Genomic DNA, 27,127 nt, shown 5'->3' on the forward strand with positions numbered 1-27,127 from the left:
ACCACCCCAATAATCACAGCAAAATGATAATTAGGTTGGAAATTTGGAATAAATATTACCCACAGAGTCAAAGGGAAAACAGTTTAAACCATCAGATCTTTGAGTGCCTGATACGGAAAAGCACACGACCTGTTGTAGTAAGTCCAGCACAGGGATGGCGCCATAAGGACACCAACAGATGAAGAGCTCTACCAAGATGGCCGCCAGACGCGGATGTTTACATCGTGACGTCATTACAATCAGCTGAGCAAAAAGGGTCTATTGAAAACGCCCTTTTTTGGTGGGATAATTTGATTAGTAACCAAGGAGACTCATTCTTAACTACATAGTGCCAAGTCAGCAGTCTCAGGTGGGGAACTTAGCTTGTTTATGGCTAATAGGTCTGCTTGGCTAGTAGTAATAATAATAATAATGCTAATAATAATAATAGTAATTATCATAACAGCAAAAATATAATAATGAAAATGTTATAATGGTAATAGCAATAATAACGATAAAATTAATACTAATAACAGCAATAGCAACTATAACAATAACAATAAATAATAACAATACTAGTACAAAACATTAATAATAATAATAATAATAATAATAATAATAATAATAATAAGCAAACAATGATTGATATATGATTTTATTTTTCAAATCGGTATTACAAATGTCTATTACTACCACTACCACTATTTCTACCACTACTATAACATGGTAGGAGCCGCCACAGTAGCTGGGATGACGGTTGAAGACTTTGGAGGGAAATTCAAACTTGAATTCAAATTGAAGGTCTTGATTTTCGCGTGTAGTTTACTGCGAAATCTTCCTCCATTGCTGCCAGCTGGAAAAATATAATTATTAGGTTATTGCTGTTATAGTTATCATTACTACTGCTACTACTACCATTCTTTTTGTTTACAGTATCACTATTACTACTATTATTCTTAAATTCACTCTCATCCCAAATATCAGGACCAACTCGCCTAGTCTCGAGCTCCTATGCTCCTCATGGGGCAACAAAGGATTAGATGATGGATGGATGGATTATTATAATTATTAGTGGTAGGTGGGGGTGCTCACCATCCACTCACTCGATGTAGTGCTGTTTGGGTATCTGCCTTTTCCTTCCATGTACACAAGGAAACCATTTACTATGCTGGGTGGTAACCATATAACCAAATTATGGCGCCTGGTGGTTTAGCGGGAATCGGATTGAGCCTGTGTGGGTTTATATCCAAGTGGTGGTTGGGGTTTATTGTTCACGTAATGCCACTCAGGGATGAGTGAGGCTGGTCACTCTCATCTTAAATGTCAGGACCAACTTGCCTAGCCCCGGGTTCCTACGCTCCTCATGGGGCGACATAGGATTGGATGATGGATGGATTATCATTATTATATATTATTATTACTATGATTACTATTATTATTATTATTATAAATTTTCGTCATCACCACCACCACCTAACATCTCCTTTTCTGAGTATCTGAGTCCCGTCCCCCTTCTCCTCGGGTCTGTGGCATCTGTGTAACTCACCTCTCTCGGGGGCAGCTCCAGGACGGGGTGGGATGGGGAGGGGGGGTGGGGGCGCCTGTGGTCTATCCTGTCTATCAGTCTATCAATCGACCCTCCAATGTTTTTCTCCATCCCTCCGTGCTTTCTCTCCGTCCCTCCATGCTTTCTCTCCATCCCTCCTCCTCCTCCTTCCTCCTCATCTACTTCCTGGAAAAGTATTTATTATCATCATCATCATTATTATCATTATTATTATTATTACTACTACTTTATTATTATTATTATTATTATTATTATTATTATTGCTGTTATTATTATTATTATTACTATTATTATTATTATTATTACTATTATTATTATTATTATTATATTATTATTATTATTATTATTATTATTATTATTACTGTTAGTATTACATTATTATTATTATTATTACTATTATTGCTGTTGTTGCAATTGTTGTTATTATTATTATTACACTTATCAGTATTATTATTATTACCATCATCATTATTATTGGAGTGTGTGGCGAAATGCTGAAGCATGGGGGTGAGACAGTAGTAGAATGGTTATGTAAGATGTGCAGATTGGCCTGGGAGGAAGGTAGGGTCCCGGAGGATTGGAAGTCAGGTATAATTATTCCCTTGTACAAAGGAAATGGGGAGAAAGCAGTGTGTGGTAATCATAGGGGCATTGGTCTTCTTAGTGTAGTGGTTCTCAAACTATTTAGTGGGTGACCCTATCTGGAATATTTCAAGACTTCGTGACCCACAGGGCAAAACAAACACACATACACACACACACACACACACACACATACAGAGAGAGAGAGAGAGAGAGAGAGAGAGAGAGAGAGAGAGTACCTGGTATATACAGTAGAGTATCGTAGTTATTATGAATATGCTAATAGTATAATAAGGATTATTACAATTTCAATTAAGTAAATAAAATACACTGAAACCATTAGACCTATTCAGTGTCCCTGTGACCCATCAAAATTCCTCTTGCGACCCATCTTTGGGTCGCGACCCATAGTCTGAGAATCACTGTCTTAGTGCAACAGAAAAGATATGGTAAGACGCTTATTGACGAGTTAGGGAAATAACAGAGGAATTAGTTGGAGACGAACTGGGAGGTTTCAGGAAGGGAAGAGGCTGTGTAGATCAGATATTCATTATTAGGTCTTTAGTAAAAGGGTTTCTAGAGAAGAGAAAGAAGTTGTATGAGGTCTTCATGGATTTGGAGAAAGCATATGGCAGGATGGATAGACAAGGATTGTGGAGTGTATTTAGAATATATGGAGTTGATGGGAAGCTGTTGAATACCAAGAAGAGTATGTATGAGGGTGCTAAGGCTGCAGTGCGTGTGGATAGTAAACTGAGTGAATTTTTCTATATGAACGTTGGATTGAAACACGGATGTGTCATGTCTCCATGGTTGTTCAGTTTGTATATGGACAGGGTTATAAAAGAGATACAAGGTAGGGCATTGGATGTTTGGAAACTCCCTGTACTGATGTTCGCAGATGATACTGTATTGTTATATGAAGAAGAAAGGGAACTGCAAGGCTTGGTGAATGGGTTTGGGAGAGTGTGTAAAAATTGGAAACTAAGGGTGAATGTACGGAAAAGTTAAGTTATGGTCTTTGAGAGAAATGAAGTCACTGAATGTGCAGTTAGGCTGGATGAGGAGGAAATGGATAATGTGAGTGCGTTTAAGTAGTTGGGTAGTGTGATAAGTAAAGTTGGAAGTTTACAGAGTGAAGTGTATGAAAGGGTACAACAAGGAAGAAAGGTTGCGGGTTCTCTGAAAGCGGTGATAAGGAACAGGGAAGTGAGCATGGAAGTAAAAAAGTCACTGCATGACAGTAATGTGATACCAACTCTAACGTATGGAAGTGAAGTTTGGACCTTGTTGATGGGGAAACAAGTCAAGAGAGAGCAGTGAAAATCAATTATTTGAGAGGAGCATGTGTAGATAGATGGAGGGACAGACTGACTAATGAGGAAGTGAAGGAGCATTGTGGTGTAGATGTGGCTTTGATAGAAAGCATTAGGAGAAACACATGGAGGTGGTTTGGCCATGTGGAGAGGATGGAGAGCTAAAGACTAACGAGGAGAGTGTATGCAAGTGCTGTGGAGGGGGGGGAGGGGGAGTCCGAGGATGAGATGGACGGATGGAGAGGTATATGAGAGAGGAGGGCAAGGCAGTGAAGTGGCATTGAACAGGGCGACATGGAGGCGATTAGTTCGTGGCCACTCCTTACGGGATTGAGGCCTCTGGCAATAGATATAGAATGATTATTATTATTTTTATCATTACTGTTATTCTTATCATTATTACTGCTACTGTAATTATTATTATTATTACTATTATTATTATTATTATTATTACTGCAACAACATCCCCACATCATGCTCGTAAAGAAGAAATGATTGTGTAATTCACCGATTCACCGGGTCGGTCAGGATCACTTGATGGTCGTGATCGTCAGCTTTTACCCTCCCGGAAGGGAGCTGAGAGCTCATATAGTCCGATCTAAGGGCAAGGCTGTGACCTTCACACACGCACACACCCATCCCCTTGCTCAAGGGGGACAGTAACCACCCACTTCATCAGTGAAACTTTTCGCAACCTGAGCGAGGCTCGAACTCCCGTCTACCAGATGGCAAGCGAGAACGTTACCACTGCGCCAGCGAGCGGTGTGTGTGTGTGTGTGTGTGTGTGTGTGTGTGTGTGAGAGAGAGAGAGAGAGAGAGAGAGAGAGAGAGAGAGAGAGAGAGAGAGAGAGAGAGAGAGTGTCCATCTTAGTAAAGGTCAGAAATATATATAAGATAGATAGATGGAAAGATGACAGACAGACAGACATCAAAGGTCTTGCAGTTAGACAGAGACAGACAGACATTTATACAGACACGGATAGACAGATAAATGGACAGACAGATAGACAGACAGATACAAAGATGGATAGCAGATAAATGGACAGACAGATAGACAGACAGATACAAAGATGGATAGACATAAATGGATAGACAGATAAATGGATAGACAGATAAATGGATAGACAGATACTGACCATAATCTCATCGGAGGTCATAGATAGATAGATGGACAGACACATAAAGAGATAGTTTGATGTGGATAGACAGCCAAAGATGTAGACAGACAGATAGACTGACAGACATAGATAGACATGGACACACAGACAGACAGTCATAAGGGTGACTGATACAGAGATAGATATAGACAGATAGATAAACAATAAGATAGATAGGCTTTACCTTAATGTCATAAAGGTCAGATAGATAGAGAAACACTGACATAGATGGAGATAGATAGATAGGTAGGCAGGCAGGCAGACAGACAGACACCTTAATCTCATCAAAGGACAGATAGATAAACTGATAGATACATTGATAGACAGACACCTTAATCTCATCAAAGGTCACAGGTGTTGTCCGAAATCGTCCTCCTCTATGCATCTTCTTCTTAATGGCTCTCTTGTAAGGGTTCGTAACGCCTTCCACTACGCGATTTAGTCTGGAGAGAGGTTCTGGGTATATGGCATCAATTTCCCTGCGATAGTCCTTCTGTGTCGCCATCTTGGAGAGAGAGAGAGAGAGAGAGAGAGAGAGAGAGAGAGAGAGAGAGAGAGAGAGAGAGAGAGAGAGAGAGAGAGAGAGAGAGAGAGAGAAGAGAGAGAGAAAGAGAGAGAGAGAGAGAGAATGGAGAAGGATGCTAATGAAAACTATTTACCTATTAATCTATCTACTGACCTTTATTTATCTATCTATCCATAGCACTTCTTCGTGACCAGCAAATACATCACCAGTCCATAGGCACTAAAAAGGCACTTCTTCGTGACTATTTTCCCTTATCAGTGTTATCAGTGCACTTCGTGACTAGCACCATACTCCATTCTATTCTCTATCTATCGTGGAAGTCTATCGCGTTTCCGAGCCATATCTACACGGTACGCAACTATCTATCTATTCTGTCTATCTATCCATCTGAGTGTCTGTCTGTCTATCTATTTTTCTGTTAATATATTTATCTTAGTGTCTATGTCTATATGTATCCAAGTGTTTATCTATTTATTTCTATCTATCTATCTATCAATGTCTATCTGAGTGTCCTATCTGTCTACCTGTCTATCTATCTATCTAACTGTTTGTCAGTGTCTATCAATGTCTGTCTATCTGAATGTCCTATCTGTCTGTCTATCAATGTCTATCTATCTATCTATCAATGTCTGTCTATCTAAGTGTCCTATCTGTCTGTCTATCAATGTCTATCTATCTATCTATCTATCTATCAATGTCTGTCCATCTGAGTGTGATATCTGTCTACCTATCAATGTCTATCTATCTATCTATCAATGTCTATCTGAGTGTCCTATCTATCTAGGTATCTATCAATGGGTCTCTATCAATGTGTGTCTATCTATCAGCGTCTATCTATCTATCCTATTTATCTGTGCCTATATGAGTATATCTATCTATCTATCTATGAGTGGTACCGTACTACTTGCCTACCTATCTATCTGTCTGTCTATCTATTTGTCGGTCCGTGTATGCATTCTATCTATCAACTATTATGTTCTTGGAATCGTAACAAATTCTTCTAAGCGATTTATCCACCATATTACACCTTCATAATGCTCCGAGGATAATAATAGATAAAACCCTACTGATTATAGATATATAGTTGAGATAGTGAGATTGAGATAGTAAGATAGAGATAGTGAGACAGAACAACGATAGTAGGGAAGTGAAAGAAATTGGCAGGTTTTTCTCTCTTCTGAGCTGTCGACCTGAAAAAAAGAATTATTATTATTATTATTATTATTATTATTATTATTATGATTATGATGATGATGATTATTATTATTATTATTTCACTCTCATCTTAAATGTCAGGACCAACTTGCCTAGCCCCGGGCTCCTACGCTCATGGGACAATGTAGGATTGGATGATGGATGGATGAATTATTATTATTATTATTATTATTATCACTCCCTTTTCTTCTCTCCCTTTCTCTCTCTCTCTCCCTCTTTCCTTCCATCCCTCATTCCGCATTACCGTAATACCTTGCTCGTATCAATTTTTATTTGTATATCTACCTCCCTATACATCTATCAGTGCCGCTCTATATCCAGTATCTATATCTATCTACGTTCTCTCTTACCTATCTTTTTCTCTCTACATATCTATGCTGCTCCCTCTCTCTGTGTGCCGTATCTGTCTACCTATCTATATATCTATGCCTCCCTCCCTCCCTCTCTCCATTATCTATATATATCTGTCTCTTCTGCCTGTCTTTATCTGCGGAGCTATCGTTATTATTATTAATTATTATTATTATTACTACTACTACTACTACTACTATTATTATTATTATTCTCTGCCAGATAGGTATATGTGAAGCTACGGAACGTGGTGAAAGTTTTAAGGCCTATCTGATGGAGCCAGGAGTCCAGGATGAGTGAATGGGAGCGTGGTCCATTGAATTGGGCAAACTTACAGTAGGCTGTCTGGACGTTGCTACTCCTCACCCTGCCCTAGAGTGGGAAAGGAGGTCCGGATGATGATGATGAGGATGATGATGATGATGATGATGATTAAGGGTTATAGCAATCTTTTTTTTTTTTTCTTTTTTTTTTCGGCGGACAGACAATTCCTTTATATCGACGTACGCTTCACACGCTGGCTTGGATGATGTAGAAAAAAGATGGATTCTGGGATGACTTCACAGCCTACGTGTGGTACAGTACGTCGTATAGGAGATGATGAGATTGTAGTTTGGGAGGGGACTTAAATGATCATGTGAGTGAAGCAACTTAAGGATATGAAGGGGTACAGTTGGGGAAAATTCCTCATTACACAATGTTAGCAGCATTGGTGGTCGACGAATAGTCACGAAGCAGCAGCCAGACTGGTAACTGTGAGTGGGAGGGAGGGTGGCCAGGGTGGGAGGGTTTGGAGAGTTGCTCACGTCACAGTATCAATACATGTTTACTGTCAAAGGTATGCTTCTTTGCCTTCATTTTGTAATGTTCAATTGGAACGATATTTATAAAGACTGATCTTATAATTAGGACTTTCTATGTCATTCTGTCTAAAGGGAAACGAAAAACATGTTAATCGCTCATACAGATTTCTTTTTAATTATTATTAAACACTATCCTAGACTCTAAGTTCGAGATGAATAATTACCAGAAATACACTGGAAATGATTGCAGGCGGATGTCTACAGTGGATGACAGAGGATAAATAAATAAATTAATACGAATGTACACATAGATAGACAGATAGACAGATAATAGTGATTTTAGTTTTCGAATCAACACAACATATATTATATCGTTACGATTATCTCCTGGGGAAACGTCTCATGTTAAAGTCGTGAGGGAATGAAAGCATTCAATCCTCTGTCCGAATCCAGCAAAATTCCATAACTTTCCTGGCAACAATAACTCTTCAGACATCTACTTTTTTTTTTCCTTTATGAAATGCTGGCATCATACTGTCATATAACCTTACTAAACTAACTCAAACACACCGTCCAAGTCATACATTGCATTCCTACACGTGATTCCCAATCTATCACTAAACCCTTCTCTGTCCCCAATCCCCCGCCTCCCCCTCCTTCACACTCAGTTAGGCTACCTGACATAATTATGAGGTCTGGCTGCCGCTTCACATTCACCCGTCTCACACCAGTGCTTCGACAGGTGAGTACGGTAATGCGGAACTTTCTCTGACTGTACAGTCAAAGACAAAAGTCATGTCGTGAAATTTAGTGAAAATATCTGATGACTGTAATTTTGGAGCGGTCTGCTTAGTGTCGAACGATTGGTTGGTAGTACTGGCTTGAGCTGCCACTTGCTCCAGGTGATCAGCCTGTGGAAACCAACATATGATTTTTTTTTTTTTGTAACTTACCAAAACTAATCTATATAATTATTAAATCTTCCTGACTGCTGTTTTTATTTAGTATTGATGAAGCATTTACCATCTTTTATTTTTATGCCAACATTATCAAATTTACAATTCAATTAGCTTAATAGGTGTTCGGAAGTCAGTTCTCCATCTTTATTGGCTGTAAATTAAGTTCTCCATCTTTATTAGCTGTAAATTAGCAAATCAAGTTGATAATTATGACCTGGGACATCAAGTATTGTAAAACAAAATTCACTATAGTATTCAACACATGAGAACAGAGTTATTCTATTATGATAACTGATTTTTTCTTTTAGAGTGGCTGGCAAACTGAATCCCACAGACGAGTTCGAACACATAAACCAGACGACCGAAGTCTACGTACAACAGTTCGTGTGCTTCATTCTAGGTGCACTTCATTTCTTATGGCATAAGCACTGCTGGCGGGTGCTGCTTCCATCGTTGTGATTATTTCCTGGTCTTCTAGTGTTGCGGTAACACGAGGACGACCTGAACGATGACAGTTCTCCGTTGTGCCTTCCTCCAGAAATCCTAATCCACCTTTCTATGTTTATGTTTATACCAAATGTATGAGCTTTCTGTTCAGGATTCGTTCCCCGCAAATAAAGGAAGATCATGCCACCTCTCATATTCCTATTAGTTGGACGCATGTTGCTTGACCTCTCCATACCATGGTACAGTAGGTCTGCTAGACGTTTTGTAGTAAGATGTAAGATGAAATGTCAGGTGATCACCGCCTAACCGTTGGCATTTTGTCTCATACGAAGTTCGGAATCAGCAATTCTTGCGAGCTGATGTTAAGGCTTCGAAATTTCATGGGTTCATTCATACCGTCAGCCCATCAGCAGCAGATATGAAGCATGACGAAGTCAGGCTAGCCAACCACGTACATTTAACTGTGGTAGAGCTTTCATTATGTTTCAAGTGTTGCACTTAATCTTCAAACAAAATCGCAACATGACTTTTGCCTATGACCGCACATGGGGGATGCACATGTGGTAAGAGGAATGTGGAGGGGGAAAGGATACTCAAATTTGGGGAGGCAATGAATATGATTGTGTGCAACACGCATTGTAGGAAAAGAGGGAGTAGGCTGATTACATACGAGTCTGGGGGAAATAGCAACCGACAGACTATTTCCGGGTCAGGAGGGCTGATAGGTGGTTGGTGAGGGATTTTAAAGTTATAGGAAGTGTAAAGCGTGTGCAGCAACACTAGTTACTGATACGTGACGTGGTGCTTGAGGAATGGGTGGCGAAGAGGACCTATGCACCTAGGAGGAAAATATGGAAGTTGAAAAACCAAGCAGTAAAGGATGCCCAATATAGCAAGATGAGTTGAGTGGTGGCTGAACAGAGAGCTGTTGATATATGTGTTAATGAACAGTCAAGTTCCCAAGAACAATCTCCTGAGAGTTACTGATTCAGTACGTGGATGGACAAGGGGCCCCCTAAGACATAAAGTAACATGGTGGTGGGATGAGGGTGTAGAAGCTGCCATTAAGAAGAAAAGGTTTTTCCGGGAATGGAAAAGGGGTGGTAACAAAGAGGAATACTTAGCAGCATAGGGCTAGGAAAGAGGTATACAGGGCAAAATCTGAGTCTCACAGACTGCAGAAAGGAAGAATATGATACGGTGGCAAATTAGATGCGGGGGTAAACAAGGATATCATAGGTGAGCGGTGTGTGAAGAATGTCGAAGGAAAAGTAATGGTGAACCGTGAGGATATTTAAAACGTCTGGAGAGAGCACTATTAACGGTTGCTGAATGAGGAGTTTGACTGGAACAGGGAAGCGTTGGAACCAGTGGATCCAGTGTTTGACCCCATGGGCTTTGATTGACGCTACGACTGTGAGCAGGGCAATAGGCACGATGCAGCTGGGGATGGTGGCAGGTGTGTCTGGGTTGACTGCTGAAATGCTGAAGATCTCAGGAGATAGAAGAGCGTGGTTAATTACTGATTTGATAAATATGATTATATGTGCGTGTGTTGTCCCAGATGACTGGCTGAAGAGTGTGATGCCCTGGAAAGAGGAAATTAAAGAGGCATAAAACTTTTGGACCAGATAATGAAAGTAATAGTGTTCTAGAAGGCATGAATAGAGAAAGAGTGAATACTGATGAAAGGCAGTTTGGGTTTATGCCAGGAATAGGGACCACTGATTCCATATTCAATGTTCGACAGCTTCAGGAGAAATATATAGGAAAGGGATTTGTACTTTGTTCTGGTTGATTTGGAGAAGGCCTCTGACAAAGCCCCTAGGGGAGGTGGTGAAGTGAGCAATAAGAAAGCTTGGGATTGGGTGGCTGGTTAATGGTTATGGTTACTGCAGGCACCCATGTGAATGAATGGAGATCTGAGTGATGAGTTTTCCATGAATGCTGGTTTGCATCAGGGGTGAGTCTTGAGCCCATTCTTGTTATCATGGTGCTGCAAGCCCTCTCACGCGACTTCAGCATGGACTCCCGTGGGAGATACTGCATGCCGATGACTTAGTGCTGATTGAGTTCATTGATGAGAATGAAAGGGAGGCGGAGGAAAGGTTTAGGAAGTGGAGAGATGGTATGGGACACAAGGTCTTGAGAGTAAATACAGATAAAACAAAGGTGATGGCATCTGGGGCCGGTGGCGGTACTGTCAAACAAGAGGGAGAGTGGCCATGTGCGGCTTGTCACAAGAACATGGGAAAGAATTCCATCTTGTGCAGTTTGTGATAAATGAGTGCATAAGAGATGTCGTGGTATTAAGAGGGAGACTGTAAAACAATGCTGATTTCATGTGTGCGGTGTGTCTGGGAGATCATGCGGAGATTGTCAGACGTGATAGGACTGATCTTTCTGGAAGAGTTTTGTTACTTGGGAGACACGTTATGTGCTGGATGTGGTTAGAATAAGTGGTTAGAAGTTCAGGGAACTGTTGCTTCTCCTGACATTGCGAGGGCTCTCCCTCCGTGCTAGAGGATCGTTGTATACGGCATGTGTTAGGGGAGCTGTAAGGGAGTGAGACCTGGGTAGTAAAGGAGGAAGAAACTCACAGGCTCAAATGTACAGAAATGACAACGATAAAGTGGATGTGAAATGCATCCTTGAATACAAGGCCAAGGGGGGCTAGGTTAATGGTGGAAGAGTTGACAAGGACAGGACTGTAGTATATCAGTGTTGTGATAAACGGGGTAGACTGAGATGGTCTGGCATGGGAAGATGATGGGCATGAAAATTGGGAGCAGAGCGTGACAGGTGTGAACATTGGGGGTAGGGTTGAGAGGCAGACCGAAAAAGACCTGGGACGGGGTCATAGAGTGTGACCTCAGGGATTAGGGATTGAACAGGGAGGCTGCCAAAGATCAAGCAGCACGGTGAGCAGCCATTAGGCGACCGAGGCCGACGCATGCAAGCATGTTGGAGACTTTTACTAAACAATCTACGCCGCTCCCTCCCGTTCTAAAAAGGGCCATCTGTTATCCTGCCAAAACCCTCACTCACTCCCTCAGTCATTCTCACTCCCTCACTCAATCACTCTCACTCAACTCCCTCACTCAATCACTCTCACTCAACTCCCTCACTCTCAGTCAGTTTCTCTCCCTGCTTATCTATTAAGACAAGGAACACGTTTGGTGGCTGAATCCACCCCAAAACTTACCAAAATTTCTCCTAGAATAAGTCTGGGTGAATAAGTGACACGAGTAAAGGAACACACTGGGTCTGGCCGACCCTGTTGGTAAAAGAAAATTAGTACCGGTATTTATTATTTTTATTATTATTTATTATTATTATTATTATTACTGTTGTTGCTGTTATTTTCATTATCATTGTTGCTGTTATTATTACTCTATCATTATTATTATTGATGGTATTATTATTATTATTATAAAAATAAACGAGAGAGAGAGAGAGAGAGAGAGAGAGAGAGAGAGAGAGAGAGAGAGAGGGAGAGGGTTATTCTTGGTGTGTGCGTACCACGAATGAGGGCGGAGTAGCCTACACACACACACACACACGCATGTACACACAGGTAGTCATTCATACACAAATACATATACAGATACATACGTACACACAGATACATACATACACATGCACAGATACAGTACATAAAGATATATGTACATACATACACACGTACAAACAAGCATACAAACGTACATACACACGCCTAGTTACACACAAATACACATATGCATACACATTTGATTGGTACATAGATACAGATAGATTTACTAAGGAGAGAGAGAGAGAGAGAGAGAGAGAGAGAGAGAGAGAGAGAGAGAGAGACTCGTCCCAGTAACCACTTGGCACCAGTCCACCCTCTCTCTCTCTCTCTCACACACACACACACACACACACACACACACACACAATTTCCGCTTTACTTTTCCCTCTCCACCACAATGTTCTGAGAGAGAGAGAGAGAGAGAGAGAGAGAGAGAGAGAGAGAGAGAGAGAGAATCCTGTCACGTAATAATGATTTTCAGAGGGAGAGGGGGAGGGAGGAAGGAAGAAAAGGAGAGGGAGGGAGGAAAAGAGAGAGAGAGAGAGAGAGAGAGAGAGAGAGAGAGAGAGAGAGAGAGAGAGAAATATGTATGCCTGGAAGGTTTGTGTGTGTGTGTGTGTGTGTTTTTATGTAGGTGTATGAACGTATGTACGTCCGTATGTATGTACGCATGTACGTGTATATATGTTGGATATGCATGTATGTGTATATATGCATGTACGTATGTATGTCCACATAAGATGCCACTTGAAGTTAAGAGACTGAACACACACTTAAACTTATGACCTACGGACACTTAAGCGCCCTTGTGTGTGTGTGTGTGTGTGTGTGTGTGTGTGATCTGAATTTACACACACACACACACACACACACACACAACTATCTAACCTATATAGCAAGGCTTCCTAATCCCGAATCTCTCAATTTTCTCCTCTCTTTCTCTCAAACTCAATTTTGCTTCATTCCGTTCACTCCCTTCATTTCCTTCCTTTAAATCATGTCACATTTTATCCATCTTCCCTGTTCTTTATTTTCTTCCTATTGTTAAATATCACTATCATCACTACCACCACTACCACTGTCATTAGTATTGCTACGATTACTACTACTACTATTATTATTATTATTATTACTACGACTACAACTACTACGACTATTATTATTATTATTATTATTATTACTGCTACTACCACCATTATAATCATAAAATAAAAGAGGGAAAACACGAATTCCGATCCTACATATTTAAACATCCGGAAACATCCACTGTCCTAACAAAAAAATAAAAAGGTTATTCCGTTACTTAACCGACTATGAAGTGTGAAGCCTTACCTTTCAATGGCGGATAGAACAGGCTTAAATTCTACAATGGTATTTACAATGGCTAAATAGTATGGGCTGGACGGAGAAGAACGGCACCATACAACCACCCACCACACCTTGAGTAACACTAAGCCTCCCTGTGACGTCTCGCAGAGTTGCCAAATGAATATTCTAGAATTCCGCTAAAGCGATGAAACCTGCGCTAAACTCCATTAGATTGGGAGAAAATAAGAATAAACTCGCAAACAAGGCTAAATAATAAACAATTTAATAAATCAATAAGCAAACGCCATAAAGAACGCAATGATTGAAAATTTTCCCATATTCTTACATACTGCGCTACACTTAGCAGACAGGGCGTAGCTGGCTGTGTTATCTTCTTGGGTTTCTTGTTACAGATTTATAATATCAGTTTCTTTAGGTCATTTTCCTTTATAATATGTATTTAATTCGGTTTCACGGCTTATAAGAAAATATTATATGAAAATATTTGGGAAATCTCAGTAAGGTCTAAGAATTTCTACTTTATCGACATATTTTGGATATTACACAGGTAAAGTTGTCTTCAGTAATACTTTTTTATATAATTTAATACTAATAAATGCATGGAGGTCGTTTGTGGCTTAGTGGTAACATGCTAATAAATATATGAATATCAATATCTGTTAAAATAGATCTTTAAATGGCTGCCACACAATAAATTATAATTATGTAGTCACTGATAACCAAATTGATATGTCTAAAATAATATTAAAACAAGGAGTGCACAGCAGAAAACCGTGTATAAATAGAAAAAATAACGATAAATCCAGAGAGAACTGTGCATCAGAGAAAACGATAGATATTTTAGCGTAAACCACAGTAAAATTGTAAATATTATTCATAGTAACCAAGGTCTCATTTAACAGTTCTGCATACTTTCCACAGCGCTTCTTCGTGACTAGCATCATAGGGGAGGGCGGGGAGAGTTCATACGGTGAGATATTTAGGGCAGTTGACGTTTTTGGAAAGGGTATGTGAGATATTGTTTTTTAATTTTTACGAGTCATGGAGCAAACAGAGGTCGAGATTTTGAGACAATTAAGTGACCTTGGAAATAATAATAATAATAATAATAATAATAGCTATGTGTATACATATCTATCGACTGCGACATGAAATATAAGGGGTGCAAACGATGAGGTGAGAGACTGTCCAGGTGCTTGAGGGTGCGAAAGTGGGTGTATGTGGACTAAGTGAAACTAAATGGGGAGGTGAGTGTGTAAGAGAATGGGAGTATGGATGGGGTATATGTGCAGGAGTAGGTGAGAATGAGAGGGCAAAAGAAAGAGTGTGTATTGTTGTGAGTAACAGATGGAAGGAGAATATAAAAGAGTATGGATCAGTTGGCTCTAGGATTGTGTGGGTAAGACTGAAAGTAGGACTGTGAATGTGGGCGATTGTGTGGGCGTGTGTATGCGCCAATGCAGGATCGTGCAAGCAGAGTGAGAGAAGAGTTCTGGACAAATGTGGAAGCGTGCGTGGAAAAATTTGAAAGGAATGAGAGTATTTTTGATTGGAGATATGAATGGAAAAGTAGGGAATGTGAAGGTGGATGGAGTAGTTGGTGAGTGGGGTGTGCGTGCTGAGATAGATGAGAATGGAAGTGCGTTAGTGGACATTTGTGCTGGGAGGGGGTTGGTGATAGCCAATACCCTCTTCAGGCACAAAGTGATCCACAGGTATACATGGCGAGTGATAAGAAGGGTGGATAGTGAACTGAACGAAAGGAAGGCAATGATTGATTATGTGTGTGTGAATGAAAGGATGCAAAGATGTGCAATGGATGCAAGAGCTTATAGAGGTTGAGGGAGTGGACTTTCTGACCACCACCAAGGGTTCAAACGAAAAGGAGGTATAGAAGAAGGGAAGGATAGGAGGAGGTAGCTTATACAACGAGAGTGGAAAGGTTACAAGAGGATGTTAATAAGGCAGAATATAAGAGACAAGTGGAGGAGTGATTGGGTAAATATGGACTGGAGCAGATGGGGAATGTGGAACGTGTGTGCAAGATATTCACAAAAGAAATCTGTGCAGCATGTGAGGAGGTGTGTGGGATGATGAGAAGACGAAAGGGAGTGCAGGGAACAGCATGGTGGAATGAAGAGGTGAGACAGGGTGTGACATAAATGAAGAAAGCATATAGTGTGTGAATGAGAAACAGGGGCGTGGAAGGAGCTGAAAGATGGAAGAGAGAGTTATATGCAGAGAGGAAGAGAGAGGTGAAAAGATTAGTAAGAGAAAGAGGAGAGTGGATGGGGAATTTGGAAGGAATTTGAGTGTAAAGTGGAGGGAATGTAAGAAAATGTTCTAGAAAGAGATAAAGAGAGTCAGACAGGGTGTCAAAAAACTTAGTTGGGGAAAAATAAAAATGGTATATTACTAGTGGAGAAGAGAGAAAAAATGAGCAGATGGAGAGAACACTGAAAGGAACTGTTGAACATAGAGAATGAAAGTGTAGTGTCATAATTTTAAGTATTAGTGTAAGTTAGTATAAGCTAGAATTGTGTCATCTTAAGTTTAGGTAAGGTTATAAATATAGTCTGTACAGTTCATAATTTAACCGTTAAGTTCTACATTTAAGTCTAATCTTAATTGATATTCATAATATGAGCATGATTCTGTTACTGATAGTACCAAATTGAGTAATGGTGTATGATTAATGTATATACATTATGAACCAGCCGTTTCAACAAAGACGTATAACCGCGGAAGTTTAGTAAAGATTAAATATCGCGAATGTCAACCTTCTTATTCTGATCTAGAGATTTATATGCTGAAGTTAATAATATTCCCCTTTTGAACTATGCAGTGGTGAACTGAGAGTGTCTGAAGTAAGACTTTTGAAGGTAATCATTAGTGAAGCGCGTAACTCATTGAGTCGTGCTTACAGTCACGTAGGCACATGAAGAGTGCATGGTAATAAAATTGTTCTGATTCCAAACTGATTTGGCTTCGATATGATAAAGTTCCTGTACACTTATTACAAAAATGTTAAACATCGTAAGTCATTTATCTACGTATGTTAAGTGCAAACGTATATCTCGTATTCTTTGGAGATCTAGTAGAGAAAAAAGTATTACAAAGGAATCAGTTAAAGTTTTAGCCGATTCCCGAACCCTGTCTTGTTGAGTATAAAAAGATGGACAGCCGCACCAAACAATTGCTGCTGCCGCCAGTATTCCCTTAATGAAGAGCCCCTCTGTCCCCATCAAGGATCACTGGTACTATGATGAAAGGGTACGAGAGCTAAACCACCGGCTTAACTCATCCCGTAAGACATTCTGTCGATGGCCCTCCTCACCAACAAGGAAATACCTAGCTGCAGTGGCGCGACATGTTTTACAAGAAAAACGTCACATATGGGAGGATGCTTGGACAAAATGGTGCCGGTCTCTAGACTCCCACTCCACCCTCAAAGAGATGTGGGCTCGTATTAAGTATGTGTCCAGTCCTCGGCTGCCCAGACCACCATCCCACCCTGATCCAGCTGGCGAGGCCGAACGTCTTGCAGCCCTCTTTGCTGCACGCACAGCCACTACTGTACTACCACAAGCTGTCAGGGACTTGCAGGCGCGCCTTGCAGGCCCTCGGTTGGAGGCAATTGAGGCTGCCTGCTCCCACCCTGACATTGCTGACCACCTTTTCACCAGTGATGAACTCGACAGGACACTTAGTTGCAGACGAGATACAGCTGCAGGAAGTGATGGTGTGGCATACTCTTTCCTACCCCATGCTGGCCCGAGTGGGAAGGCCGCTATCCTTGATTTAATCAACTGTTCGTGGGTGGAAGGTCGCCTCCTGAGATCGTGGAAAACAGCCATCTTTCACCCCATACCCAAACCCGGGACCAAACCAACATGAGGCCGATTTCCCTTCTCAACTGCATAGCCAAGACCGTGGAAAGGCTTGTACTTTCTCGTCTCGCTTGGAGATTAGGCCCTCCCCATCTGCATCTTTTTGCCTATCTCCCAGGCAGAAGCATGACGCACTGTCTTGCTTCCTTTTTGGCGTGTTGAGACACGGTCACTGTATGGCTGTTTTCCTCAATCTCGAGAAGGCCTGTGAAATAGCTAACCCTGCTGCAGTTCTGGCAGTCCTTGCGGCTAAGGGGGTGGGGGGAAGACTCCTCTCGTGGGTGAGGGATTTCATTCATGGTCGGTCAGCTCGTGTCCACTTCCAGGGTCGGATTTTTGCCTCGTATTCGCACGAAAACGGAACTCTACAGGGCAGTGTGCTGAGCCCACTTCTGTTTAATGTGCTCGTTGAGGGCCTCCTTAACATCAACTATGGCTGTGGTGTCCTGCTTTGTTATGCGGAAGACCTGGCACTTGTTTTCTCACATAGGGACTGTTTTGTCCAGGCACCGGCCGCCCTCTCCCACTTATATGACAAGTGCTGTGACCTTGGGTTCAAAGTCAATCTTGAAAAATTCAAATATCTGCCTTTTGATTTACATCCACCTGACCGTCCTCTCCTTTTGGGGGGTCATCACCTAGGTTTGGTTTACCATCACCAGTACCTAGGTGTCTGGTTTGATAGCCGGTTGACGTTTGGTAGCCATGTCTGCTACTTACAGGAACGTGCTGCTACCCACACCTCTACACTCAGAGCCCTGTGTAGTCGCTCTCTAGGGGCCTCATTCCAAGTCCTCAGAACATTTTCCGTGCATGCCATTTGCTCGATAGTGGACTACAGTGCACTTTGCTTAATTAACGTCTCCGAAAAGCTTAGCAGTTCTCATGAGGTCATTCAGAACACCACTCTACGTGTCATGCTCGGTGCACCCCCATGGACTCCTCTTGTCAACCTCAGGGCTGAGAATGGCTTCCCGTCCCTTAAGTACCGGATATGGGCACGTACAACGGCTGTCATTGCCCAGCTCTGCCGGCACCAATCCCACCTTCCTGTGTCTGCATTACTTAGACGTACTCTCAGTCCACCCCCAAATCCACACCCAGAAGGGGACTGGACTCTTACAGCTGCTGGCATCATTCGGGGCCTAGATGCAACTGACAACATTATCGGTGACCCCGATTTGCCCTGTCCTGGGTATTCCCCTGCATTTCCTTGGCTACCTTCAACTTTCACATACGTTCTGCCTTTGTTAGGGATTCCCAGGTCCTCATTTCCCATTGTACTACGCCAAGATGGTCTCAGTCATGTGGCAGCTCTACACACACCAGACTCTGCCATTTAATATACTGACAGGTTGGTTGGTGCTGATGGGCATGCAGGTGCTGCGATGATCTGTGGCACCCACGTTGAGGCTTGGCGTGAATCCTCTAGGGTTTCAGCATACCAGACTGAGTTGATAGCCATACTTGGTGCACTTGGACATGCTGATTGACTCCTCTATCAGCGTGTCGTGATCCACACAGACTCCCTTTCCTCCCTCCATGGCCTCATGGTGCACCGCTTCTATGACAATGTCCATTTGTTGATGAGCATCGTGACTGTGGCTGATTCCATTACTAGGAGAGGTGGTGAAATATTCCTTCACTGGCTCCCTGGACATGTTGGCAGTGCAGGGAACGACCGTGCTAATGTTGCTGCTCGTCATGCCTGCTCTCTTCCTGAGGTTACGTTTCCCTTGCTGCCCAGCCTCTCGATCTCATGTGCAACGTGACCACCACCATCGGCCTCCTGTCACTTGAAGAACATGAATCTAAAGTTTGGGAGGGTTCACGGTCGGCGCAATGGTACGCCATGGCAACGTCCTATACACCCCTCTCGGTTGCCCCTGGCACTCCCAATCATATTATAGTGCGCATTGGCTGCTTACGATTAGGGTTTCCCTGTTACAACCAGATAACTGGTAGGAACCCTAACCCATGCCCTCACTGCCTTGAACAAAACGATCAGCTGCTGCTTCATTATGTTCTGGACTGTCCTGCAACAGCCCACCTCCATTCCAGTCTGAACGACCAACCTGTCGATGGGGTAGACAGATACCAGACTGCAGCGAGTGTCATTGGACAAACTTCTACTGCCTTGCTTTTGGGAGTGGTCACTGCCTACCCACCTCCTGGATAGAATGTAGCACACTGGAACCCAGAACATCAACCGTAACGGGCTTTCTATGCCCGTGTCCTCTTTATATCGGGGAGGCGAATCTCTAACTAACTAACTAAGCACCAAACAATTCAGATCGTTGCTCCTTATCATCATTACAGGTTCGTGTCGAACTCTCATCCTCCCCCCCCCTTTCCTTCCTCGAGTATCAAATCCTGATATACGTGAGTTAAATTAGTCATATTTTCCCCTGAACTCACTTGTACTGATTAATCAGACCGTCGCTCTTTTTCATCATTACAGATCGTCCGTTCAAGCCACTGCCAAACGTCTCACACTAAATCACACCCCCCATTTTTTCCTAGTTCATATAGCTTAAGTAAAGAATATATCGGCTAGTCCATTTTTATTACAGTCCATTTGATCACTGTTCATATAATTACTGTAACTTTACTGGATATGATTCTTGAGTTATAAAAGTTTAATCTTAATATCTTGGTGGTAATCTTTGATCCTTCCCGAGAGTCCAACTGTTACCACTGGATTAATATAGCCATGTGTATCAGTATTCTTTGAATCTTCCCAAAAAGTCCAACTGTGACCACGGGATTAATATATATATCTATATCTATCTATCTATCTATATACATATATGTTTGTATGTATATATGTATGTGTGTATGTCTGTCTGTCTGTCTGTATATATGTATCTGTCTGTCTGTCTGTATATATGTATCTGTCTGTCTGTCTATATATATATATATATATATCTGTCTGTCTGTCTGTATGAATGTATGTATGTATGTACAATACGTATGTATGTGTCAATCTATCTATCTATCTGTCTGTCTGTATGTATGTACGTATGTATATATGCATGTATGTTTGTGTCTGTCTATGCATGTATGTATGCATGTATGTATGTATTTTTTTATGCTAGGAAGGAGGAATCAAAGGCGACGAGCCCGCAATGCTGTTCCTTCCAAGAGAAAAACAAGATACACGACAGAGCCAAATTCAAGATCCGATCATTTCGAGATGCCTGGACACACTGAGTTTGAAAGATTGGAGATCATAGCCAGCAGGAAATACTGACAGAGGGAGACAGTTTCAGAGTTGACCTGTTGCATAAATTAAAGACTGGGAGTAACGGTTAACTCTTGCATTAGAGAGTTGGACAGAAAAGGGATGAGACTTTGCTGCTAGGCGAGTGCTACGCGCCCGTCGTAGAGGTGGAGGAATGCATGCAGACAGTTCAGAGGAGCAGTGACCATTGAAGCAGTGATAGAAAAGAGATAAAGATGCAACAGCGTGGCGAAGAGACAGAGGTTAAAGGGTGCCAGTAAGAGGAGGAGAGTTAATGAGACGAAAAGCATTTGACTCCACCCTATTGAGATGAGCTGTATGTGAGGAGCCACCCCAAACAGGAGAGTTGTACTCTATACAGGGGAGGATAAAATCCGTGTATGAAGTCAACAACTGGCTGAATGAGAGAAGGAACGGAGTCGGCCTAGCACACCTAATCTCTTGGAAGCAGATTTTACAAGAGATGTAATATGATCTATCCAAGAAAAGTCCCGAGTGAATGAAACCCCAAACATGTTCAAGGATAATGCAGGATTAAGCTGAATATTATTAAATGTTAGTGGGTACTCCTGTGGAAGATTTTTTCGGGTTGATAGGTGTAAGAACGGAGTTTTTGATGCATTAAAAACAAGATTATTTTTACCGTAGTCAGAGATACGAGCCAAGTTAGACATTAGGTGTGCCATAGCCTCATCCCTTGTTTGTTGAAGCAACTGTTGAGATGGGCGTTGCGGGAACCGAATGGAAAGGTGAAGGGTGGAGTCATCAGCGTACGAGTGGATAGGGTTAGATGTACAGCTTAGAAGATCATTGATGAACAAGAGGAAGAAAGTTGGTGATAGAACAAAGCTCTGAGGAACACCACTATTGATAGATTTAGGAGAAGAACGATGGGCGTCTACAACAGCGGCTATAGAATGACCAGAAAGGAAGCTAGAGATGAAGGCACAGATAGAAGGATAGAAACCGAAAGAGAAGAGGGCAGTTTGGAAATTAAAGATTTATGTCAGACTCGATCGAAAGCCTTTGAGATGTCAAGTGCAATGGCAAAGCTTTCGCCAAAGCCCCGAAAGGAGGATGACCAGGAGTCTGAAAGGTAAGTGAGAAGGTCGCCAGTGGAGCGTCCCTGACAAAACCCATACCGATGATCAGAAAGAAGGTTGTGATAGGAAAGATGTTTGAAAGTTTGTAAATTAAGAATTGACTCGAAAACTTTTGAGATACAGGATGTTGAAGCAATTGGACGATAGATAGAGGATTGGGAATGGTCACCCTTCTTTGAGACTGGTTGAATGAGAGCAAACTTCCAGCAAAAAGGAAAGGTACAAGTTGATAGACAAAGGCGAAAGAGTTTACCTAGGCAAGGTGTAAGCACAGAAGCACAGTTCTTGAGGACAACAGGAAGGACTCCATCAGGCCCATATGGCTTGTTAGTACTGAGGCCTGTGATGGCAGAAAATACATCAACTGAAGAAATTTTAATGTCAGCCAAGAGGATGTCTGAGGGGGGAAGTGATGGAGGAACAGCACTGGAATTGTCTAAGGTGGAATTAGAGGAGAAAGTCTGATCAAAGAGATCTGTTTTATCAGTAGAAGAAATAGCTACAGAACCATCAGAGTAGAAAAGAGGAGGGAAGGACGATGAGGTAAAGTCATTAGAAAGGTTTTTGGCAAGGTGCCAGAAGGAGCAGGAAGAATTCGAGTTGGAGAGTTGAGGGCATTTAGTACGGATGAAATTATTTTTAGCAGAGCGAAGAACAGACTTAGCACGATTCCTTGCAGAAACATGAAAGAGATGTGATTCAGGGGTGGATTGGCTCTGGTACCTTTAATAGGTCCTTTCCTTGTTGCAGACAGCATTAGAACAAGCGCAATTAAACTAAGGCTTTCTTGCATTAGTCAAAGGATATGAGAAAGGAATGTATGCTTCCATTCACGAGAGAATAACCTCCGTAATGGGCAAGACACACTCAGTTGGCTCCCGGCCGCGGAAGCAATAATCATTTCATGGAAAATCAAAGAAGTACTGCCTAAGGGCCTCCCAATCTGCAGCTCCAAAGTGCCACAGTCGACTTTTCTTTGGAGGGTCCACAGGTCGTACCGGAGTGATAGGACAGGTTAAGGTAATAAGGTTGTGATCGGAGGAGCCCAACGGAGAGGAAAGATTAACAGTGTAAGCAGAAGGGTTAGTTGTAGGGAAGAGGTCAAATATGTTGGGGCTTTCTCCAAGGCGGTCAGGGATACGGGTAGGGCGCTGTACAAGCTGCTCTAGGTCATTAAGGATAGAAAAGATGTAGGCTTCTTCACCAGGTGGATCAGCGAAAGGAGAGGAGAGCCAAAGGTGATGGTGAACATTGAAATCTCTTAGAATGGAGATTTCAGAGAAAGGAGAAATGGATAGAATGTGTTCCATCATACAAGTAAGAGAGTCGAAGAAGTTTTCATAGTCAGTAGAATTAGGGGATAAGTAAACAGCACAGATATATTTAGTCAGAGAATGACAGGAAAGCCGAAGCCAGAGTGTAGAGAATTCAGAAGAATCGGGTTCAGGAACATGAAAGCAAGATAAGTCGTTGCGTATGTATACACAACAGCCACCTTTAACTTTGAAATGAGTATAGAGCAAGTAGGAGGATACGGAAAAGGGTTTGCTGTCAGTTGCCTCAGACAGCTGAGTCTCAGTTAGGAAAAGAAGGTGAGGTTTAGAGGAGGAGACATGGTGCTCAACAGAGCGAAAGCTAGAGGAAAGGCCTCGAATGTTGCAGAAATGAAGAAGAAGTGAGTCAGACAGTGGTTCCAGGCAGCACGAGTCGTCATCGAGAGAGGGGCAGAAGGTGGGGGCATTTATGGTCCCCCTACCCCGGGGACTCCGAGGCTATGTATAGAGATGCCATAATTTGTCTGAATTTTGGAAAAGGAAGTGTAGTGTGTACTGTGCATGTAGTTTGGTGTTGACAGTTGGAGAAACATGTATTGGAGAGCACGCTGGCCTACTCTCTGTGTTACTGAGATACTGAAAAAGTTCAGCAAAGGGGGATGGTCAGGAACTAATCCCAAGGGCTGATGAAACGGGAGCTCCAGCTCTCCCTGTCATCAGCTTTCCATCCACCTTGGGAGTACTGCCCTGCTTGACTGGTGCTACAGTCTCATTGTGGTGGTCTTCTGCCTCTGCTTGTGTATGGCTATTAGGTAATGGTAATGCTGGTTCATATGGCACTAAACGTGGTGGTTTATTATACAAAATGACATTACTCGCTTGACAGCATTAATTAATAATCTCATTTTACAGTTCTCTTGATTGCTCACTAAATTAAAATGTAAATTACAAAACACATACTATATGTCAGTGTAAAGTGTATAATGGCTCTCACTATATCTGTGAGATATGAAAGTTATATATTAGGGAAATATAAATGAATGATATATAACTGTTACCTATTGTTAGTACAATATATTGATATTACTTTACTACTGATAATTGAATCAATATTAGTATATTATTTTGTTTCTCTCTCTCTCTCTCTCTCTCTCTCTCTCTCTCTCTCTCTCTATATATATATATATATATATATATATATATATATATATATATATATATATATATATGTATATATATATATATATATATATATATATATATATATATATGTATATATATATATATATATATATATATATATATATATATATATATATATATATATATATATGTATATATATATATATATATATATATATATATATATATATATATATATATATATATATATATATATATATATATATATATATATATAATAGATGTAGTTAAAAATGATGAAGTGCTAATAAAATAATGCAACCTTGAAGACAACAAATATTTAACTCACTAAAGGTACCCGGTAATTGTGGTTGGAATGTTTGTAGGTAATGGTGGTAGTGGTGGTGATGGTGGTGGTTGATGATGTTTATGCTTTTGTCAGCCACCACTGCATTCCCGCGTGATCCTCGGTAAGTGTGGTAGTCATGGTAGCGGTGGTCAGGTGGTGATGTGTTACTTCAGTTTGCTCTGGTCGAAACACCATTCACCTGCAGATAAACACAGTACACTTCCTTACTCCTTGTTTCTTGCTTCTGTCTTGTTTTTTCTTACCATACTTCTTTTCATTACCGGTACTTCTTTCTTCTCACTGTGATTAATGTGTAGAGCTTGTTACTTGTAGAGGACTGTTGATACTTGTTGTAGTTGATCGTAGAGTTGTAAATCATAGAGTTGCATTGGTGATACTTTGTTGTAATTGATCGTAGAGTTGCATCGTATATAGTAGTTGTGGAATTGATGGTAGAGTTGTAGAGTTCTCTACAGCTGTAATCCTCTTTACCGCTGCCACCAGTGTTGATTAGTAGGTAGGTAGATGAATAGGTATCTAGGTAGGTACAGTGGGTGCCACAAGTGCCAATAATATCGATAATTGTAGAGAATCGTAGATTACTGCTGCTGCTGTCAAAAGTAGATAATAGCCGTTACTAGGAGTTGGGACTGGAGTAGATTGGCGAGGCACCTGCTGCCAATGTAGAGTTGTGAGAGGTCGGACAGCGTGGAGATTGTATATTTGTAGGTCTTCCTCTGTTTCACTCCCCCCTCTGTCTCTCATGTATCGTTAGTGAACCTGTCTACTATATATTGTGCTAATGTTACATATTGTGCTATGATTATATAATGCCTATAACTATTACATGCTGTGCTATTAATGGCTATACAACTACTCCACTACAGTAACTGCCATTTCCATCAAATTAACCTTTTTTTAATTATATATGCATGGTACAGGCCATTTCCTCAGATCTGCAGCTATTTACAGGTAAGAAAATCTCTTGGGATAAGATGCCACAGGGTATTTTTTGTGTGTGAATCTCATGAAATAATCTGCATTCTTTTACTAACAAAGTCTGTGTTAAGCCAACCCACCTATGCATAAATCTGAGTGCTTGATTGAAATAGCTAAATATTTTAACCAGCATCCTAGCCAATCAATTCACTCTTATGTGGTAACTTTTATCTAAATAATCAGCATATTAGTTTATTTTGGTGCAAAATAGAAATACATTTTTCAATAAGGAACTAAAGTGATTGCACGTATTTGCTGGTACTGATTGTCACGAATCAATTCGCGACATTTCCCTTTTGTGAGAAGCCACGAACTATTAGTGGAAAACTCACTGTGTATCGCTCAGCTAACCGTTTCTCCCTCCATTTCGGAGTATACTTTTCAAAACATTCGTCACTATCAAAAGTGACCGATTTAATGCACGTCACTAAGTGCTCTACTGAGCGATACAATTGTTTCTTTATCGTTCGCCTCTGCTTGCCTAAACCGTTAGCCACGCCTTCTTCCGGTGGCTCGTGCGTCCTGCCTATACATTATTTGAATTCAGTCTAGTGTTTGCTGTGACGGAGAAAGGTCCTGTGTCCAGAAGTGTGAGAGGTCGCTAGCACCCAAGCTCCACTGAGACAGTTAATCCAGTCCTCCCATCCCCCCCGGGTGATACATAGCATTCATCGACTGGTATTTCCTTTTTGTATAATCCTAGTTTTAAGAGTTTAGTTAAGGTGTTTTTTCCTAGGCGTAAGTATTTAGCTTTTGTGTGAGTGAGTGAGTGCGTCTCATTTAATTGATTTGAATTGTAACGTTAAATTTATTTTTTGTAATCAATAAATTTAAGTTCTTTTTCTTGAGCTCAATGTAAAGTAAAATCTTGTTTCACTTCTCCAAATTAAGCTTATTTTCCATATAGCTCCTAGCTTGCATAAACGTTTGCTTTCATAACTGGTACTTAGACCAGTCTTGTTGTATTTACTTAAAATCCGTTGTGCCAGATAGGAGTTAAAGCATCAGCAAGAGCCTGATTATTATTATTAGTATTAGTTATTTATTGTCAGGGGTGAAGTAACTTTCTCCAGAGGCTAACAGTACAGTAATTCAGCAATTGTGAGTAATTAGTCTCTGCTGTGTACTGTTGAGAAAGTTTATAAATTCTCGTTCTTAGAGAATCGTAGCAAGTCAGCATAAAGTAATCATTGCTTGATGTAGCAAGACAATCATTGTCTCTGCTCTTCAATTTTATTGAATATTAATATCAATTTAAATAATATTTAAGCATTTATTTTAAAAATACCGTGATATTATAAAAACCCCGTGACAATTGGCGACCTCATTCCAGGATAT

At 41.1% G+C, this 27,127-nt stretch overlaps 1 protein-coding gene across 1 annotated transcript; it reads right to left on the minus strand.

Moving 5' to 3' along the window:
• Window positions 1-624: 624 nt before the first annotated feature.
• Window positions 625-13,889, minus strand: LOC145411814 (uncharacterized). The gene is made up of 4 exons (XM_080281773.1): window positions 13,791-13,889; window positions 4,933-5,106; window positions 1,526-1,711; window positions 625-832 (listed from the first exon to the last, which is right to left on the minus strand). Exons 2-4 carry the CDS (start codon window positions 5,104-5,106, stop codon window positions 770-772), a joined length of 423 nt encoding a protein of 140 aa, XP_080137899.1. The 5' UTR covers window positions 13,791-13,889; the 3' UTR covers window positions 625-769.
• Window positions 13,890-27,127: the final 13,238 nt, after the last annotated feature.

Source organism: Coenobita brevimanus, chromosome 11 (assembly GCF_032717465.1).
Source record: "Coenobita brevimanus isolate Jiangsu-jjx chromosome 11, ASM3271746v2, whole genome shotgun sequence".
NCBI lineage: Eukaryota > Metazoa > Arthropoda > Malacostraca > Decapoda > Coenobitidae > Coenobita > Coenobita brevimanus.

What these genes read in the sequence shown, in the direction of transcription:
- LOC145411814 (XM_080281773.1), bottom strand. Translation starts at nt 5,106, where the DNA reads ATGGCGACACAGAAGGACTATCGCAGGGAAATTGATGCCATATACCCA. An exon ending in TGACCTTTGATGAGATTAAG is followed by an intron (nt 1,712 to 4,932) that starts GTGTCTGTCTAT and finishes ATACTTTTCCAG; the next exon opens with GAAGTAGATGAGGAGGAAGG. An exon ending in TGGAGCTGCCCCCGAGAGAG is followed by an intron (nt 833 to 1,525) that starts GTGAGTTACACA and finishes ATATTTTTCCAG; the next exon opens with CTGGCAGCAATGGAGGAAGA.